General features: G+C 42.2%; 1 protein-coding gene across 1 annotated transcript in view; it reads right to left on the reverse strand.

Annotated features, from left to right (window-relative positions):
• Positions 1–15,346, reverse strand: part of LOC146861880 (uncharacterized) — a 108,179-nt gene that overhangs the window by 73,314 nt on the left and 19,519 nt on the right. Inside the window, exons 5-6 of the mRNA XM_085641051.1 lie at positions 12,328–12,438; positions 2,963–3,064 (exon numbers count right to left, since the gene is read on the reverse strand). Of these exons, the coding sequence (XP_085497177.1) occupies positions 2,963–3,064; positions 12,328–12,438 (213 nt within the window). The remainder of the gene's footprint in view (positions 1–2,962; positions 3,065–12,327; positions 12,439–15,346) is intronic.

A 15,346-nucleotide genomic window follows, 5' to 3' on the forward strand; every position in this document is an offset into this window, starting at 1 on the left:
GCATGTTAGCAGCTCCCTCTCTGTCAAAGCAATGCCGGCTCTCGCAGGAGGTAGGGAGCCAGCAGGGACCGCTGGGGGCCTTGCAGCCCCCCGTGGTTCCAATTAGTGACAAGTGGGAGCCCAGGGTGGGACCAGGGCACCCACACTAGAGGCCGAGCCCCGAGGGGTTGGGGTCCCCGCGTCCAAAATCAGCCCGGGATGGGGGTCATGCAGTCCCCCCTCCTATTATTTTTTGTTTTGTTTAAATGAAAAAAAAGACTGAGCGCTGGGGGATAGGGACCCCGGGGACGAAATCAGCCCGGGGGGGCACTCGGCCCCCTCCCTTTAAGATATAAAATAAAATAAAAAAGAAAAGACAGAGCCCTAAGGAATGGGGTCCCCAGGGAGTGGGATCACAGGGCCTTATTGAAAAAAGTCCTGGGTCCGGGGGATGGGAGAGGCAGTCCCCTGGGTCCAAACCAACCCAGGGAACGGCAGCCAAGTGGCCCCCCACCCGTAAAAAAAAAACATGCTAGACCGGCTAGTCGCCGGAGGCCTAGCCCCCTTTCTCCACTACTCTGCAAACGCACCTTTTGGGGCACTGCTTGTTGTGGGATGAAGTCCCCTGGAATGCTTAGGGTTCTTGGGGGCCAGAAACCCCTTCTGTTACCTCCAGTAAGTCCCAGACAGTGGGATTGCGGAGAAGTTGTTGGTGGCCACACTCCCTTTCTCCACCACTCTGCAAACGCGCTTCCTGGTGCAATATTGGTTGGGGAAGAAGTCCACTTTAGTCCCGAACCCCTCCGAGGCCATGCTCCCTTTCTTTACTTTGACTCTGGAGGGTCCTTGGGGACCAACAAGCCCTCCTGTTACCTCCAGTAAGTCCAACATAGCATGATTTCTTAGGGGACTTCGGAGGCCAGGCCACCTTTCTCCACCACTATGCAAACAAGCCTCCTGGCGTACTGCTGGTTGGGGGATTAAGTCCGCTTGGCTCTAGAGTGTCCTTGGGGGCAAAAAGCCCTCCTGTTACCTGCAGTAAGTCCCATACAGCAGAATGGCTGAGGGGTGTTTGGCGGCCACGCCCCGTCTCTCCACCATTCAGCAAACGTGCCTCCTGGGGCATTGCTAGTTTGGGAATGTAGTCCTCTTGGATGCTAAGGGTTCTTCCTGACCCAGAAGCCCTCCTGTTACCTCCAGTAAGTTCAACATAGCAGGATTCCTGATAGCTGATCGGAGGGCCTGTCCCCTTTCTTCACCTGTCTGCAAACGCGACTACTAGTTAAAAAAAACACCGAAATTCACTTTAAAAGAACAAAGGTTATAGGAGCGTTATAGTTAGCTAATAGAATTTTTTATTTAAACTGAAAAATTCACTGAAAAAAAACAAAGGTTACAGGGACGTTATACTTAAGCTCAGATTTCACTCATACAAAACCAGTGGAATTTAGCAGTTATAGTTAACTGAGCTATAACTATAACTTACGCCCCGCAATGCACTGCTCAAGAACTCACATATTACATCACTCATGACATTGCGGGCGTAAGTTATAGTTAAGGCTCAGGTAACTATAACTGCTGAACTTCACTGGTTTGGTACAAGTGAAATCTGAGCCCCGCTATAACGTCCCTGCAGATTTTGTTTTTTTCTGTGTGTGTGTATATATATATACACACACAGACACACACACATACATATGTACCTTAAATACACTTGCCTTGCGTAAAGGCAGCGTGGTAAAGGTATGCGTATGGTAAAGGCATTTCTTTGTAAAGGCAATGCATAGCAAATTATGCATGGTAAAGGCATTGCAAGATAATGCCTGTAACAGAAAGGCAGTATTCTCCATGTAATATGTGGGACAGAGAGAGAGGCTCCTTTAAATTAGTGCCTCCTAGGTTTAAAGGGACAAAAGTCACTTCCATGATGGGCCCAGGGGAAACTCAACACTGATGCTGACACACCAAATATAGAGTTCCAGAATCCAATGATCAACAGTAATGCGTTTATTTGGAGGGTGTGATACCCCAGGCCCCCTGAAGCTATGCCCCTGTGAACACTCCTCTGTAATATCCATGTACACTCTTGCTTCAGCATTCTCCCTGTTTAGTGTTTCAACTACAGTGCCCCGGGTATTCCTCGAACTGTGAGTCATCACCATGGTCTTTGTCCTTAAACTGTTTCCCCTCATTGATGTACTGAAATGCAATCACAAGAGTCTGAGATTAACACAGACATTCCTTTCCATCACTTTGTTGTTTACAAATGTTTTTAATAAGACAGGTTGTATTTCAGATCATTGTATAAAAGTAGCCAAACTTACCTGCATGTATTATGTGTGGCACTACTGTATGAACTTACCCATGCTGGATTCACATTTAAACACCATAAATATTACACCAGCCACACTCTACAGCACAAATTTTTATACTGTTTGTAAATATTTACTGCTAAAATATACTATAATTCTAGAGCAAGTATTGCCCTGGGGCTTATTATTCCACTGTCCATATGAACAATTCATGTAATTCATATTCTGATGGATCCAAATTAGGCACCTTCTATGTGCAAGGCGTTACTTTCTTCATCTTATTAATCAATAAATTCTAGGGAATAATGTAGCTACGAAAACTTTTAAATCACAACACAATTTTGAACTTCCACTGCATACTTTTTTTATGTTGTGTCTCACCCCAAAGTAATGTTATGGTGTACATTTATTCCTCTGTTCCTAAAACAAAAACACCTAGAACAAAACCTAGGCTCCATCTGAGAACACATGACACTGTTGGGGGACAATGTAACTCTAATGAGTGACATAAGAATGTCAGACTAACAAAGTAAGATGGATTTGTTTTGGAGACTGACCACTACAAATCTAACTCAAAAAGAAAAGACTATATATCATGTTATTCCCTAGGTGTGAGGGTAAGAGCCATTTGAAGTATGTAATTTCAAACAAGTGTAGTTCAATTTACTTACTTGTAATGTCTCCGGTCCTCTCGCTGTCCTCATGCTCTAAGGGATATGCCACACCTTCTTCTTTTATGCGAAACGTAATAGCTGATGAGATAATTTCACGACCTAGTATGGAAACAGAAACATAGATCTGCCACTGAGCACCAATATCCAACCAAATATTAATTAGGACTAATTTCTATTTATGCAGAAACACAGAGTGTGGGGATAGCTAAATATTGTTGACAAATACATGTAAGGGTCTGGCACGGTCTGGAACATTGGATGGCTCTAAAAACATTGTAAAACCAAGTCAATAAATCTACACCCCTCATACCACCTCAAATAGTGTAGTTGTGTTTATAAATGTAATACCATGTTTTCTTTGCTTTTTGTTTTAATTCTCATGTTTGTGTCTCACTTCTAAAACTCATCTTGCTTCACCTCATCATGCATGTAACAATGCCAAATTAAAAGTTTCTTTGTATCATATGTTAATACGATCAAACCCCATGTTATAAGCGGTACAAACTTCTCAATAAATAAAAATGAAAAATGAAGAAAAAAAACAAAGTGGCCATTAATGAGCAGATCAGATCACACAATAAAAGTCCACTAAAGTATCAGGACAAATTGAGGGAAACTGAATTGTATTCACTGAAGTCATCCTACCTTGGATGTCATTTTAATTCTCACATTTATGACTTTGATAGGGAACAATGTAAACACAGATTTCTTCAAGTAGGGCAAATAACAACAAAAAAAGTTGCTAAACCGAGTTATTACTTCATCTATTTCTGATATGTTCACATTTTCGATTGTATAAGTTAATTCTACAAGGTTTTGTACAAATACAATCACCAAGTACTACACAGGAGCTACTTATAAAACATTAGAATGAGACCAAGTATAAGATCTTTTTTGGAAACCTCAATGTTTTCGCTCAGAAGTTCATTAGAATGAATTCAGTGATCGTTTGAAATTAAAGATTGCTTGAATAAAATAGAAATGACAGTAGTAATGTTTATTTATTAGTTTCCTCAGGCACTGGTAAAGAAGAGCAGTGCCTGTGATCATACTACGTAGCTGCATGAAATTGTGTCATACCCAGAGTTTCAAGACCAGTAACTGCATTACGTCTCCCTGTGTTCCTTTAACCCCTTGAGTGCCCATGACGAGATAGTCTCGTCATGGGCCGCGGTTGCGCTGTGCCCATGACGAGACTATCTCGTCATGAACCCCGCCCGCTAATTCAACGCCCGGCACAGGGCGGGGAAAGGGCGGGGCACACAAGGGGTTAAATGGACTAATCCACACAGCCATCCGTTGACGACAATATGTTGTTTTGACACCAGCACCAGCAACTCTGCCTACACTTAAGGTTTTAGGCGCTGATTATTGATGGAAACCTGCCTGAAAAGGGTATGATTTTAGATAAAAACAGTCTAACAGGGGCACTGAAGGCTAATGCATTTGAGCTGAACTTGGTTGCACTCCCATCTGAGGAAGCAATGTCAAAAGCGCATTACCCTGCCTGGTAAGAGATCGAATTGGTCCAAGATTATCCTCTGCAAGAGTGATGCGTCAATCAGACTCAGTCATTTCTTTTTTTTGTAGGCCAACAAGTAGTGAAGAGGGCATGACAGACTATTTTATAGTAAGGCTACTGTCACTTCTCTCAGGCTTTGAGAAGAATCATCATCGGACGAGTTGATGAAGAACGTTTCCCCTACACAGCGAAACAAGTAAGGTTGTGTAATCCTTGACACAGGGAAAAAGTCCAAGAATGCCTCCACCTGCCAATTAGCTTTCACCTCCACCCTTAGACAGGAGTGTATGGAGATTTCCACCACCACAAATGGCTTCAAGGAGGTATCAGCGTCCATAAAATCCCAGTCAAGTAATAAGGATTTGGGCATTCTAATATGTTGTTAGCCTTAGACGTTTCGGTAGAAAACAAACTCCTCATTCCCTTTTCCAACATAGAAACAGTCATGGTTTTACTCCACCACAGTGTGCTGGCATAAATCCCTTTCCATGGTGGGAAGGGGCATGAATCATCCCCAAACATGGGTAGGAAGTAGAAGAAGGGGTTTTTCTATGAGGCAATATATTTACAATTTATGTTTAAGCTACAGGGGGGCTGTCAGCACACAGTCCCCAGTTTTGCTTTCATAATGGAATAGATATCACTATGAGCTACACAATGAATTTCAAATTGCTACCACCTGTATAATGTGTCTCTACATGCTATATCCCTCTATGTCTCCTTTATGTTAAATAACCTGAATACTTCATTAGAGAGGTAGGTCCTCTCTCCATACCACTTTTGTGTGGTGTATAGATTTGGCCCTGACGAATGCCTAAGAGGGTTTGGTTAACTACAGGCAGAAACATGTTGACATGAAAAAAAATTACCAAATCAGAGACGTATATAGGTTATTATACCAGTATATGCCTTCTGATAATACCTTTTGGTGTTTTTAAACACGCCTAGGATACCACCTCAATAAAGGATACTTTTGTGGTTTATCCTGCGGCTTTTTTAACCCAAGAAACTGGATCTAAGTAATTTATCAAGAAAAAAATAAATAATTTCCAAGAGCTCACACTGGCTAGCACCCCCCCCCCCCCCGAGGTTGAGTCTGCCCTGGTAGTACCATCTTACCAGGGTGGGATGAGGTGGAAGATGATGAAGCATGTCACATTACGTGAGTGAGCCCACCTCGTCCAATTCTTGGAATTGCCCTCGCTCTGGGAGTTAGTATTTAGTAGGTAGCCAATAAGACATTAGGGAGCTTTTCTGCTCGTGACCCAATAGGTTTGGAGCAAAAACCAGGGTGTCCCGCACTGGTTCTGCAAGTAAGGGTATGCATGAGCCCACCAGTGCCCTTTCCCTTTCTTTTTGTGTGATACAGCAATATATTTTCCTCATGGAGGAAAAAATTGTATTTTAGCACAGGGAACTATTCACCCCATGCGTAGTTCTTCACTCAGGCCTAAAAACAGCAGAAATTGGAACTCAAAAGGAATCCACATGGAAATCTCTGCCTCATGCAGCTTTCAGTGCAGATTCCTGGTGTTTTCCATGAATTCCAAAAGTACTAAATCTACACTCACACATAGATGTAAATCTATGGGTGTAGAATAGATTGAATACTTTCCTTGTGAATCGGCCCACTATTTTTCTAACACAGTCCTTCAAGGGTATTGGGCTACATCACCCACGACAAACTGACTGAAATTCTATCAAATTCTGGACCCTGTAAAACGTTTATGTTGCAATCTTAGTACAGTTGTCCTGTTTTGGTATGTTCCACTTCCCCCCCCTGTCCTGCAAGTGGTATAACCCAGGGGAGTTCAACTTAGAATGTTGGTGCTTCTGTTGTCATTGCTGTGAGAGCGGATGGTCAGAATAAAGACTCTTGACTTACCTGTTTTGGAGTCGCAGTTTCTTTTCAACTTCAACACTGGCGACGAGCTGTGAAGGGGGCAGCTGGCCATCTCCCCTCTGTGTATTCTCTCCGGGCTGAGGACGGATGGTGACACCACTTCTGGGAATTTCCTCCTCTTCAATCTATACTCGGATTATCACGCATCTTGTCGGTGCTGTGCTGCGAGCCAACTCCTTTTCTACTAGGCAAGCGCCTGGTGCAATTTGGGGCTCATTGGAACTGTCTTCCTAGGAAGTTGCGGATTTTTGAAGGAGATCCTGTACTCACATCCTAATAAGTGCGGATGTTCGGCGTCAGTGGAGTCATCCTTGCTCATGTGGAGTGTGGGGTGTACATCAGCCACGTTCCAGTCAGCTGATTTCGGAGGACGGCGGAGTGAGGAGAGTGCGCAGTCGGATCTTCCCTGCTTTGGTCTGGAGTTTCGGACGAGGTCGAGTAATCCCTGACGGTGGAGTGTGGAAGTGCGCAGCCACGTCCCAGTCAGAGCCTAGCTGCAGAGGTCCGGAGCTTCAGACGAGGTCAATTTCACAGATGGAAGAGAGTCTGGGGTGCGCAGCCTTGTCCCAGTCAGAGTTTCACTGCTGAGGTCCGGAGTTTCAGACGGCGGCGGACGTCCTGTGAGGTAATTTCCTCTCAGAGGGGCCGGCGTGCCAGCTTCTGAGGGCCGTGCTGCTACGCGGAAGGTCTTAGTGCATCCTGGAAGTCCGGCGCTCCAGCCGTGTGTGGGCCGTCAACCGTGAACTTCATTATAGGAGTGATTGCGTCGAATGCTGTGGGCGGTTCTGTGGAGGTGTACCTCGGAGTTAATCCTGTGAAAAGCCTGGCATCTCAACCGCCTCAGAGCGTTATCGCGTGTACATATGAGTGTTCACTCTACTATTCAGGTGCTACAGTGAAGGAGACAGTCAACGTCACCAATTCATGCTGGGGGGCATTTACGAGAATTGCTGCAGCCCTAAGTAAGATTTTATATTTTGGGGGACACTCTGGGCCATTGAATCTGAGTCGAATCTGTGGTTTAGCAGTTTTCTAAGGAGTGAAATCCGGGGGCTTCCACGTGAAGACTGGTTACATGTCGGTGTGCTATCTGGGGTAGTCCTAGGAGGGTTCCGTATTTCTGCGCCTGTGCAGTGTGGGTTATTCTGTAGAGTGCTTCCTTTTACGGTGAAACTTTTACGAAGTCATTTTACGATGGGCACGCCAGGCATGAGTCAACCCCCGTCCTTTTTAAATGACTGTGGGGATCCAGAAATTCACTGGAAAGATTGGGCTAAGCTTTTCGAATCATATTTAATTGCTATGGGTGGTGAAAAGTTCTCAGCATTGCGGAAACAGCACATTCTTCTGCATAATTTGGGCGTTCATGGGCGCAAAGTATACGAAACTCTACCGGAACCTGAAATGGAAGATGAGGATGAGTGTGATGTGTTTGATGTCACACTGATGAAACTTGAAACACATTTTGGAGATAAGGTCAATGTAGTTCTGGAACAACATAAGTTTTCAGCAGAGTTACAAGGGAAGTGTGAGTCGATCAGTAACTACATTGCAGCTCTAAGGGGTCTTACACAGCTATGTGAGTTTAGGGATCTAAATGACTCACTCATACGAGACCAATTAGTTAGGTGTACAAACAATAGCAGGGTACAAGAAAAACTTCTGGCAAAAAATCCTACCTTGAAGGATGCAGTGGCGATTGCTCAATCCATTGAACATACCGCGAAATGTGTAAAAGAGATGAAAGTTAGAGATGAAGTTGTGGCATCAGTACAAGTGGAGGAGCAGAGTAGTGAAGTGCTTAAGTTATAAGACAAATGGAGCAATAAAGATGTTCAAGTCTCTAAATCTAACAAGGAAATGCATAATTTAAAATGTTTTAGATGTGGCAGTAGCAACCATCTTGCGAATAACGCAATGTGTACAGCCCGAAGTGTCTTGTGTAAAAAATGTAATAGGAGGGGGCATCTAGCAAGGGTGTGCAGAGAAGGGGTAAGCAACACTGTCAGTGTGGTTAGTACTTGCGAGGAATCTCATGCGAAGTATGTTTTTCAAGTAAGAAATAACGCTGTGTGTGGGAAACAAACCTATCCTAAGTGTGTTGTTCTGTTCAATAGCAAACCGCTTGAAGTTTTTGCAGATTCTTGTTCACCTTTCACGTTAGTAAATGTAAATGATTTTGAGGAGTCACTGGGTGGGTGTAGAGAAGTATTAGAGTCTCCTGATATCTCACCAGAAGGATACACAAGAGACCCAATTCCCCTGGTTGGCATGTTAAGTAGCCAAATTGATTTCAGAGGAAGATCCACGGTGGGGAATGTGTACATCGTAGAGAGTGGTGCCAATCTTCTTGGATGGCAAAATCAGAGAGAGCTGGGAATTATTTTAGATCCCAACAAGGAGAACCAGGTCATTATGGTTGATAGATCCAACAGTGGGAAAGACCTACAGGTTACGTTTCCTGAACTCTTCACTGAGAATCTGGGCAAGTTACGTGACTTCCAGCATAAAATTAAAATCAGACAGGGTGCCAAACCCGTGGTTCACAAAACACGGTCAGTACCTTTCCACCTTAGAGAGACACTTAAGATGGAGTTGGATAATCTGTGTGAGATAGGAGTCATACAACCCATTGAAGCAACAGAATGGCTTGCGCCTTTGGTTTTGGTATCTAAGGGTAATGGTAAAGGTATTCGTCTATGTGTGGACCTTCGTTCCTTAAATGAAAATATTTGGGTAGAGAGATTTCCTCTCCCCAATATAAATGAGATGATAAGTACCATGGGCAAGGCTTGTTTTTTTTCAGTAATCGATCTGTCCATGGCCTACCATCAGGTGGAGCTGCATCCTGAGTCGAGACCTTTGACGGCATTCACTTCGCCTTTTGGGGCATTTATGTTTGTAAGGATGCCGTTTGGGCTCGCCTCAGCGGCATCAGTTTTTCAAAAAATAATGCAGCAAGTGCTTAAGGGTATTAAGAACACTCTCTGTTTCCAGGACGACATTCTAATGTATGGGGAGACAGAGGAAGAACATAATGTTAACTCAATACAGTGTGTCGGAGACTATCTGATGCAGGGTTAACGGTACAGCTAGACAAGTGTAAGATTAAGGTCACATCCGTCGACTATTTGGAGCACACTATCTCCAAAGAAGGGATTAGACCCAAGCACAGCTTAATTCAGGTAGTCAGGGATGCCCCGCATCCATCGAACAAGGAGGAGCTAAAATCGTTCCTTGGGTTGGTGGAATACATGTCCAAATTTGTCAGGAATTTTGCTGATTTGTGTGTTGGTTTACGTGACCTTCTAAAGAAAAGCACTGCAGTTGTTTGGGAGAAGAAACACAGCGAAATGGTTGAAGTGATAAAACAACGCATTTTGGATTCACCAGCACTGGGGTCGTTTGATCCTAAAAGAAAAACCATTTTAACCACGGATGCATCAAGCAAGGGATTGGGGGCTATGTTATCCCAAAAAGGAGAAGGGGAAGAAAGTGTCATAGCTTTTGCATCCCGTACCTTGAGTGAGTCAGAACGCAACTACTCCGTCATTGAAAGGGAGGCGTTGGCTTGCTTTTGGGCGGTGCATCATTTAAAAAAAAATGTATGGGGAACAAAGTTTACTATTCATACGGACCACAAACCCCTAACCTTCATGTTTTCGTCTAGACATGCACAAAACATGTCAGGATAAGCAAGTGGGTTTTAGGTCTAGAAAACTTCTGCTTCAGAGTTGAGTACTTACCAGGCCCAGAAAATGTCATCGCGGATTGCCTATCAAGATTACCACTCAAAGATACCCAATGTGAGGAAGCATTAGATGTTCCCATTTTGTCAGTACATCTACCCTCTCTAACGGATGTAGAATGGGACAGGGGCATGAAGGAAGATAGGGACATGGATATATTAAAAGACCTCATTGTCAAAGGGTGGCCAGAGAAGATTTCGGAAGTTCCCGACCAGGTTAGAGACTTTTGGGAGGTGAGATTTGAACTTTCTTTCATGTCTGGTCGCGTGCATCGAGGGGACAAAATCGTTCCGAGGGGTTGAGGAACAAGATTATAGATTTGGCCCATGAAGGACATTTGGGTAGGAGCCTCACTAAAAACAAGGTGCGAAGCTGTTTTTGGTTCCCTAAAATGGATTCCAAGGTAGAATTGAAAGTTAAAGAGTGTGTCAGTTGTGCGAGAAGCGACAAAAGCAAAGTTATCCACAAAGCTCCGTTGGCTCCTGTCAGTGTGCCAATGATTCCGTGGACTAAACTGGCCATGGACATCGTTGGTCCTATGGAGATTCTGGGGCCACAGAAGAGATTCATATTCGTTCTGGTGGACTACACCTCCCATTGGGTAAACTTTAAGTTTACGTCTTCCACCACACCGAACAGCCTTATCTAATTTCTTAAGAACATTTTTGTGTATGAAGGCATCCCTGCCACCCTTGTAACGGACAATGGAGTGCAGTTTGTTTCTGAGACAATGAGAGAATTCTTGGAGGAACACGACATAAAGCATGAAAGAACTGCTCTCTATTGTCCCAAGGCTAATGGGTTGGTAGAAAGGGTGAATCGTATGATCAAGGAACACAAACAGCTAGCCATCACCCATGGATTCAACGTGGAGGATTCATTGAGAGAGTCCATTTGGGCGTATCACACCACTCCCAATGGGGTCACGGGGATATCCCCTTTTGTATTTCTCAGAGGGAGGGAACCCAGTACCAAAATGAATCCGAGATGGTTGGGTGGGGGTAAAAGTGTGGTACCTGACTTAAGCCAAAGTGAAGAGAGAGTTGAATTACATCAACAAAAATACAAGTTATGGTATGATGAAAAAAATGGAGCAAATGATGTGGAGTTAACAGCGAATTCTCCTGTTTGGATCAAAAAACCTGGTAAAGAGCAACCAGGATTGAGCAAGTATGGTGTACCCCTAAGGGTGGACAAAGCAGGGAGAAGCGTAGTCCATTTGGAAAATGGACAAACATGGAGTAAGGACAGAGTTGTGAACACTGCTTGAAGTAATGTTTCTGTTTGTATTCCCTACAGGGGGAGATGTGTTGCAATCTTAGTACAGTTGTCCTGTTTTGGTATGTTCCACTTCCCCCTCCCTGTCCTGCAAGTGGTATAACCCAGGGGAGTTCAACTTAGAATGTTGGTGCTTCTGTTGTCATTGCTGTGAGAGCAGATGATCAGAATAAAGACTCTTGACTTACCTGTTTTGGAGTCGCAGTTTCTTTTCAACTTCAACAGTTTCCGATTATTATCTTAAAGCATGAGCATGTCATAGGAGAGGACACCCAACACTCAAAGTGGTCACTTCCAATGAGGCTTTTAATGATGATACATACTCGATTCCATTAAGAATATTGGCTGTATGTAACCAGCCCATGTTTTACTTTCAATAACAACATATTTGTTTCTTGGGATTCAAGCTCTCATTTCAACCAAGGGCTCTATTTAGGTGTGCATGCCTGAGTCAATTGATTCTGATATATGCAAAAGGAGCAGAAACAGCTTTATTATACGTTTGTACATTGTATATGCATTGTACAAGTGACATTTCACAGACCAAGTAGGTTTGATTTTTTTCTGCTATCATGACAAATGTGCATTACTGTAGGTAGTCACCTCTATTCAACAAATACTCAAATAAATCGGAGCCCTTTCTAGCAGTAGGGCCAATGTTTTATGAAGTAAAAAATAAATATGGTAAGTATCAAAATATGAGAAAAATAATAATGGCAGAAAAAAGATTACATGAAAAAAATAAACATGAAAAATATAGATTAGAATTTTTCAAAAATGCACTGAAAATTGAAGAACAATCAATTCACACTATCCTCCATTATGACAATAAATAAATTGCACTGGGAGACAGACATGTTATTCACTGCACCACTCCGTGTGCAAAAAAAGATGAGAATTGGTAACTTACTTGGGGTTGGGTCCTTGGTGGCTTCTCCTTCTGCATGAAGATGATGGTTCAAACGTGCACCTGACTCTCCTTCCTTCCTCAAACAAATATCAGGACTGAGGAAATGGTATTCTGTAGGTATGGTTAGAACGGATACATATTTTTTAGGAGTTAGTAGGCATTAAATATTTATTCACACAGAGAATTGGTATACCACCAATGACACTCAACATGGTTACCAAAATTCTGTGTGATATGTGAAGGAAAGGTTACACAAAACAGCACAACTCAACAAATTATAGAGGAAGCTTTGGAGTGCAGAGTCAGTGACAGAGGAAACAGGTCCAGCTAATGCTGCCAGATTGGCAACTCGTTGCTGTTGGATTTTGGGCTCCTGCTATTTTGATACTATGAAAATGCATTGTCTTTTACAAAGTGCATTTATGGTGTATCTTTGGGATATGCTGGAATGAGACAATTTAAAATCAGAAAATAACATACAAGTGAGGACACATGCTTTAAAAAGATTTGAATTAATTTTATTAAACGTCGCTGTATGTAAGTATACAGTATCAATTTTCATTAGGATTTTCTTTTTAAACATTTGTCTGGCGAGACAGCTAAACTATCTTTAGGAGGAGACTTAAATATAGGGAGGATAACTGATCTCAGTGAGTTGTTACACCATCACATTCGGAACCTGCAGAAAAGGGTGGTTTTAAATACCTTTATCAGTTATTAGAATACAACAATATTTTTTTGTTAGATTTCTCTGGTTGTACGTGTAAGTGTATATGGGTAAGGTGAGAGGATAGAGGTCGGGTGTCTATGAGGAAAACAATGTATATTTTTGACTTTTGTCAGAAAAAGGCATTTTCACAAAGGAAGAGCCTATCTCATGCATTTGGTATGTATGTATTTGTGGGTGAGTTCTATATGACAGCATGTAAAACTTGTCTGGCCAGGTGGCTGATTACAAACAACAATCTTATGGAATAAGAAATGTTGCCTGATACTTGCATTATATTTCCCCTTTGTGCTTTGACATCCGGAAACAAGGTACAAGATGTATGGCGTGTCACTTGGGCAATGCATCTTTATGTTTGTTTCAGCAACATGATTTATATCAGGAGCTCATTGAGTGGCAAGGTTCAGCGATGGGTGGATATCTACATCCTCTTGAGACACCATAGGTTGGGCAATCACTCATCCTGCACTCCAAATATACCAGCCAATCCAAGGGGACCAAGTCTACTTTACTTATGGGAGTGGGGAAGTTCTGATCAATAGGACAACACCCACGCATTTACATTGCACACAAGTGCAAGTCTTTGTGGCTAAAGATGGCCAAGCACAGCATTACTGTATTACAGCTCCAACCATACACTGTATTTTAAATCTATAAATATACTAACATATTAAAGCACAGGTCTAATACCGCAGGCATTGCAGAATTTCTAAACCGGAGCTTAACACAACTGTCTGAGGTAGTGTAAGCAGAAGCAGCTCTCTTGTCCTGATCAAATACATGGATTAAGAGAGAATGAATAATTTTTTGTGGTCCGATACTGCTGTATTTGATAGGTAAGAGGAGCTGGCATCCTGAACAAAGACCAAATACTGCAGATTTTCCCACCACAAAATTCACAAATTTCAAAAGAGCTCTTCCTCTGATAAGCCTAATATGACTGTTATAGAACACTATAGAGGCAGCAGTCATCTAATAGACTGTCAAATCAAGTTTTTTAACAAATCTTCATGTCAAGACATTGACTATGGGGCTATAGTTCTAGAATCCATATTGCATGTTCACCCAATGGTTAGCAATATTCTTCACTGTACAACTAAATATGCCTGTTTATCACTTAGAACTGTTTCTGCTTTTGCAATGTACCTGCACTCTCATTCGTACATGTCAGGCCACATCAAGAAAGGTAAGGGTACATTCCATGTACATGCACTGAGGTAAGTTTGTCTTTTTGAATCTACAAATGCAGGCATCGAAAAATCATAAAAATGTTTCTAGACCTGCCGATCGAGTAACTTGAATAGTCTACTCGACCTAACTGTAATGTACTTGACCCGTAAACTGGTCTCAAACTGTGTGATCATTGGCAAATATTTTATGTTACAGAGTCACCTTTGTCTTCATTTTAGCATAAAGTACACCTTGAAATGTATGAGTTCAGCATTTCTACTGTACAAAACAAAACTCTTTTGTTTGATTAAATGGACTGAATGTTTGCTCGTTGTGAAATAAGAATCTAGCCCACAATTAGAGTACACGGGATCCCTGACTTGCCTCTCAGTTTACTAATAGCATTGCCATCAGGGTAGGAGTGTTTCTCAGTTCATGTTTAAACACTCACGTTTAATAAATATATTACTAAAGCATGATGTGGTAGCACACTGTCATTTACAAATTACACTATAGAGTATAATAACAATAATCTGTGAAATTTGAGTTTCAGAAAACAAATGTATAAATTGCATATCACCAAGTAAAGTGTTCTGATTTGTTTTTCATCCTAGTATCATATTTTTGTCATCGCATAGAAGTACAAAAACTGGGCTTTCACAACTACTGAAATATATTTTGAAATGTTTGTACAGTTGACTTATAAGCTTTTTAAATGAGTGTGAGGAAAAACGTGGTACCCTACAGGTTTTCATTTCACACTTGGTACAGCAGGACAAACAGTTCACTTAATAAAATCCTCGAAATCTGCAGTCAGAGAAACAAAAGTAATTGTAAACTGACTTCTGACCTTTGTCTCTAAACACAGAGCAAAGGTGACAAGATAAAAACAATTTAAAGTCATGTTTATTGCTCCTTCAATTTCTGACTGAAGAGATCACCAGTTCTTCGTCAACTCAACAGGCGAGTAGGTCGTAAATACAGCTCAACCTGATAAAATCTGACTCGCCATAGCAAGTGGGCAAGTAGATTTTTATAGGCCTGAAATGTCTAGCTTTCCATTATTTTAACATACATCTGAATTCTTAATATACCCTTCAGCCCTCCAATCTCCTGAAGAGA

Source organism: Triturus cristatus, chromosome 2_2 (genome assembly GCF_964204655.1).
Source record: "Triturus cristatus chromosome 2_2, aTriCri1.1, whole genome shotgun sequence".
NCBI lineage: Eukaryota > Metazoa > Chordata > Amphibia > Caudata > Salamandridae > Triturus > Triturus cristatus.